The 4921-nt window shown below is 40.5% G+C and overlaps 1 protein-coding gene across 4 annotated transcripts in view; it reads right to left on the reverse strand.

Annotated features, from left to right (window-relative positions):
- LOC111867354 (transcriptional activator protein Pur-beta) overlaps positions 1–4921 on the reverse strand; it is a 149253-nt gene that overhangs the window by 56640 nt on the left and 87692 nt on the right. For all 4 annotated transcript variants that reach the window (XM_023857134.2, XM_023857133.2, XM_033752654.1 and 1 more), the window contains one exon: positions 4745–4860. In XM_023857134.2, the coding sequence (XP_023712902.1) occupies positions 4745–4860 (116 nt within the window). The remainder of the gene's footprint in view (positions 1–4744; positions 4861–4921) is intronic.

The following is a 4921-nucleotide window of genomic DNA, read 5'->3' on the forward strand; positions in this document are numbered from 1 at the left end:
ATATATATATTAAGAAACTTCATTACAAATAACAAAGAACATTTTTGGATGAATGCAGATGTACACAGTGTTAATACAAGACACAAACACTGTCTTCACAAACCAACTGCTAACCTCTCATGCTTTCAGAAAAGTGCATATTATACTGGGATCAAAATTTTCAATAACCTGCCATCTGATCTCAAAGGTCTTATGAATGAAAAGGCACAATATGAAATAGCACTGAAACAATACTTAAATGCACATTCACTCTACTCTGTTGATGAATACCTGTTGTCTAGAATATAACTTATGTATCTTTAAATAGCCTTGTGTGTAGTCACTGTGTATTCTTGATTTCTCTTGTGTGAGAACTCCATTGGGACAGCATATATGTTTTGTATTTATATGACATATTCCACATCCTACAGTCATTTTGACTAACTTTGGATCCATGGAATGCAATGCAATGTAATGTAATGTAATGTAATGTAACAGGATTGGTCTAGCTCAGGATAGAGACAAGTGGAGGGTTCTTGTGAACTTGGGAACAAACCTTTGGGTTCCACAAAATGCTGGAAAGTTCTTGAGTAGCTGCATAACCGGAATATTCTCAAAAAGGTTCAGTTCCATGAGGTAAGTAAGTAAGTAAAGCTATCCCTGTAACGGGCCGTGAAGGCCCATAGGGTTGTGAGACGTCAAGGCTCCCACACTATCTAGACAATCGGCTCAAAGATGGCGGTAAGGTTGTCGCGCTGGCCGCGCTTTACTCCCCAGGAAAATTGTTTAATTAATTCCTGGTACTCATTTCTGTTAGAGGCTGAGTAAACCCCAGGGCCTAGTGTGGCTGGTAGGAGTAGGTAATTAAAAAAAATCCAATGACCTCATCAGGACTTGAACCTGCGACCTGCTACCCTGTGCCCACAGTTCCATGAGGTTAGTTAGTTAAACTTTTGTCCACAGTTTCAGACTGGAGAGGTGCCAGCAATACGTGTTACAGTGCTATGTGTTGGTGTGTCTTCAAAAACTTCAACTTCATGGCCTTTGTGACTCTAGTGACAAATAAATTAGTATCTGTCACCTGGGTAGTGTAGTCGGTATAGCAACTGAGGGGCTGCAGTTCAAATACTGGGAGGGTCAAGAATTTGCACATCTCCAAATTGTCCAGACCAGCCCTGGGGTCCACCCAACCTCCTACCCAATGGATACCGGGGACTCTTTCACCAGGGAGAGGTAAAGTGGCCAGGGAGTGAAGCTGACCACTCACCTCCAGCTAGTGCCATATGCCTTCATGGCGTAATGCTTAATTTGTTGAGCACAGGGACAACTTTACCTTTATCTGCCACTGATTCTGAAGTTTTGACTGCAGACAACCCTGTAATTCTCATGTTTTGCAGTTTCACGGTCCATCCAATGATACTTCGCATACCTGTCCTTACATAAATTTATTACAGGGTGGGGCACAGAAACTTCCTTTTTTGAAGGCGAATAAAAGAAAAATTGTTGCTGATAGACAAAATTTATCTTTAGCTATTGAAAGAAAATACTTTAAAGTTTTAAATCATGTAGTTTTAAACAAAATATCTTGAAAGTGGCGGCCACCGTTCACTATGCACTGATGCAACCGTTTTCTGAAGTTCCCCTCTGCACGTTCCAACATGTGCACTGGAATTTAGGCTACTTCCTGCCTAATAACATTCTTCAGCTGAAGCAGGTTTGTGAAGCAATGTTTAAAAACCTCTGCCTTGAGGTATCCTCACAAAAAAAAATCACAGGGTGTTAGATCAGGTGAGTGCGCTACCCATAGGATGTCACCTCGAAGCGAGATGAGCCGTCCTAGGAACTTTGTCCTCAAAACTGTCATCGAAGCTTGGGCTGTGTGGGCCGTGGCACCTTCCGTTGGAACCAGACATTTCCTAGATGCATTTCTTCAAGAGCTGGTTTGAAAAAGTTTTTAATTATGTTCACATACTGCTGTAAATTGACACTAACTGCATGATTGTCTTCTTCAAAAAAATAAGGGCTAATAACTCCGACTCTCGACAACACACACCATACTGTCACCTTATCACTGTGAAGTGGCCTCTCATGGAGCTCTCTGGGATTGTTACCACTCCAATACTGCATATTCTGCTTATTGACGTATCCAGATAGGTGAAAATGTACCTCATCACTAAGGAAAACAAGTGTGTCGGGGTAAAGTTTCCAATAACGTTTTGCACGCCGTTATTTGGTTCTGAAAATCATGTGGTGACAATTCTTGCACAACAACCATCTTATAGAAATGGAAATTAAGATGTTCGTGAAGAATTCGGCGCATTGAACGATTGGACATGTCTAGGGCGACTGCATATTTGCAAGCGGAGCATCTTGGAGATCTCAAAATCGACTGTTGAACTGCCTCCACATTTTCTGGCATCATAACGGTCCGTTGTCATCTTGACAATTTTTTCACCACACTCCCAGTTGTCCTGAAGTTCTCTACCCACAAAACAATCGATTTCTGGTCGGGAACCAGACCTCTGAGCTTAATTCCGAAGTGAGTATGGAACACATGCTGCACTGCCATGTAGGAATGGTTCAAAAAATAGGCTTCGACAGCAAATGCACGCTGCTCACTCATCCACCTCATGTTTCCTACTGAGGGGTATTAGACAGAAACTTCCGCGACTGCTGTGTTCACCGAGCCTATCTCCACATTTCTGCGACCTCCCCTCCCTTCACAATGCATCTTCACAAAAAGGAAGTTTCTGTGCCTCACCCTGTATAATACACCTCTCATTGACAATTGTTTAATTCATCTTTCTCCATTATATAAACGTAGTAACCCTGAGAAAGAGGGGTGAACAAGGTGTGGGGGGGTGAGTTTCAGCCATAACCTGTAGCCTACCTAAAGATCATTGATAACATAAGATATACATCCTTCACAGTTTGTCTACAGCCACATTTATGGCCTTGAGATCAGTTTGTTTTCATTCACTGATATGTCACTGATACCACTGCACTACAGACACATTTATGGTCTTGATGTCAGTTTGTTTTCATTCATTAATACCTCATTGGACACCAATGGACTTTCATCTTCTTGGACTCACAAACTTCTTGCTAACAGCTCACACATCACTACCCGTTTTCGTCATACTGGTTTACCACACAGGAATGCTGAATGCTGCTTCTAAGTGCAGACTGATTGACCAGGCTAGCAGGCACTGTTTTCAGGTACACAATCTTTCTGGAATGGTCCTTTACTTCATAAGTGGACTATGCATTTTGCATTGTCAGATGGGGCAAGGTCTGTTTGAGAATATAACTCTCACCCTAATACTGCATGTAACTTTCTTCACAATATGTATTTTGTAAAGGTATGAACAACATACTCAAAATACTCACGCACAGAGTGTATTTCAAACTATTTACACGTCTGCATAGTCTAAAACTACTCTCAGAAAATATGCTGGATAATTTTAAAATCGATCAACAATTATTTCAATTAAGCTTAGGGACCAATCACATAAAGAAATAATTCTTTTTGTATCTGTTGAAACTGTCTCTCAAAGGACACAGTACTGTTAACAACTGTTCTGGGAAAACATGTTTCTATAAGATCAAATAATGTGCATTGGGGGGGGGGGAATACTGTAATGCATTGATCCACTGCTAGGCAACTGCTCAACAAACACGTTCCCATGGAGACAGATTCTTGGTAAGCAGTGTGTTGCTGAGTAATGTGTACAATATACAACAATAAAGGACATCCACTGCTAGGTAAGGGACCACTAAACATGCATTCTTGATAACATAAGTGGTGTTTTCTACGGATCCGCCTCAATACTATACAAATAGTGTGTGGAGGCGGGATCGAATACCTCCACTACAGCCCTGAAAGTCACAGGCAATGAAAAGGGAAGTCTCGAATTGGGTACAGTAAAGTATGGTTGTGTCCCCCCTGGGACTCAGACCCCAGAATGACTGCACTGGTGAGGACCAGCAACAACTGTCAACGACAGGTCTGTCTTCTCCTCAGAGAGAGAATCTCACATCAACAAACCTGCAACTGTCTGCGAATAGTAAAAATCTGGTCATAATCCCCAGATGGATGTTTTATTCCAAGACAGACTGGCTGAATGACCATCAGTTGTAACATAAGACTCAACTCAAATGAGAAAGAGAATGGAGCGAGTCTTATTAGACAGTCATTTATTTTGAGTTCTTGTAATCTATTGTGATCAAGAGTGACTGTAAAGGAAGTTGTCAATAAATTCAATCATCCAATCCAAAAATCGTTATTATTGGTCATGGAGCCATAAACTCATTACAATATTTTTATAAACAACCATAAGTGACCCAGTATAGGAGAGAAATTAAAATTATTTGTTCTCCAAGTTTCCAAATGCTTAATATTTTGGGTGCATGTGAAGATGTGCTGCTGGGCTGGGGGGGTTTTCTTAGCAATGATTTCAAAGCAGAAATCCAATATATTTACAATGTTCTAGCCTTGAGTCATAACAAAATATAAGGCATTTTCAGCTAGTTGTGTTAAATATTATATCTTTCAAAGCTAAACATAAACATTAAAATGCATCACACATTAAAATACAGTTCAGTCTCTTTCAAACACAATCCCTATCACGATTATCGCTCAGTTTAATACAATGTAATGAAGGTATACAAGTGGAGCTCAAGTAAGACCATTCATTCTTAACCATGATACGAGCTCAAGGCAAATACTTAACATTTGTACATACTACCATGTAAGGAAACTTACTTCTGCCACTTTGATGAACCGCCCTCTTCTATTCTGTTTGACATCTAGGTAAAACCTCTTAGACTGAATCTGTAGCATCTTTGTGGCCAACTCCTGTTCCCCCTGTTGCTGCTGCCCTGCAAATATATGAGCATCAATCAACATTCATTATACGTATACCTACCTAAATATTTTAAC

This window comes from Cryptotermes secundus, unplaced genomic scaffold (assembly GCF_002891405.2).
Source record: "Cryptotermes secundus unplaced genomic scaffold, Csec_1.0 scaffold65, whole genome shotgun sequence".
NCBI lineage: Eukaryota > Metazoa > Arthropoda > Insecta > Blattodea > Kalotermitidae > Cryptotermes > Cryptotermes secundus.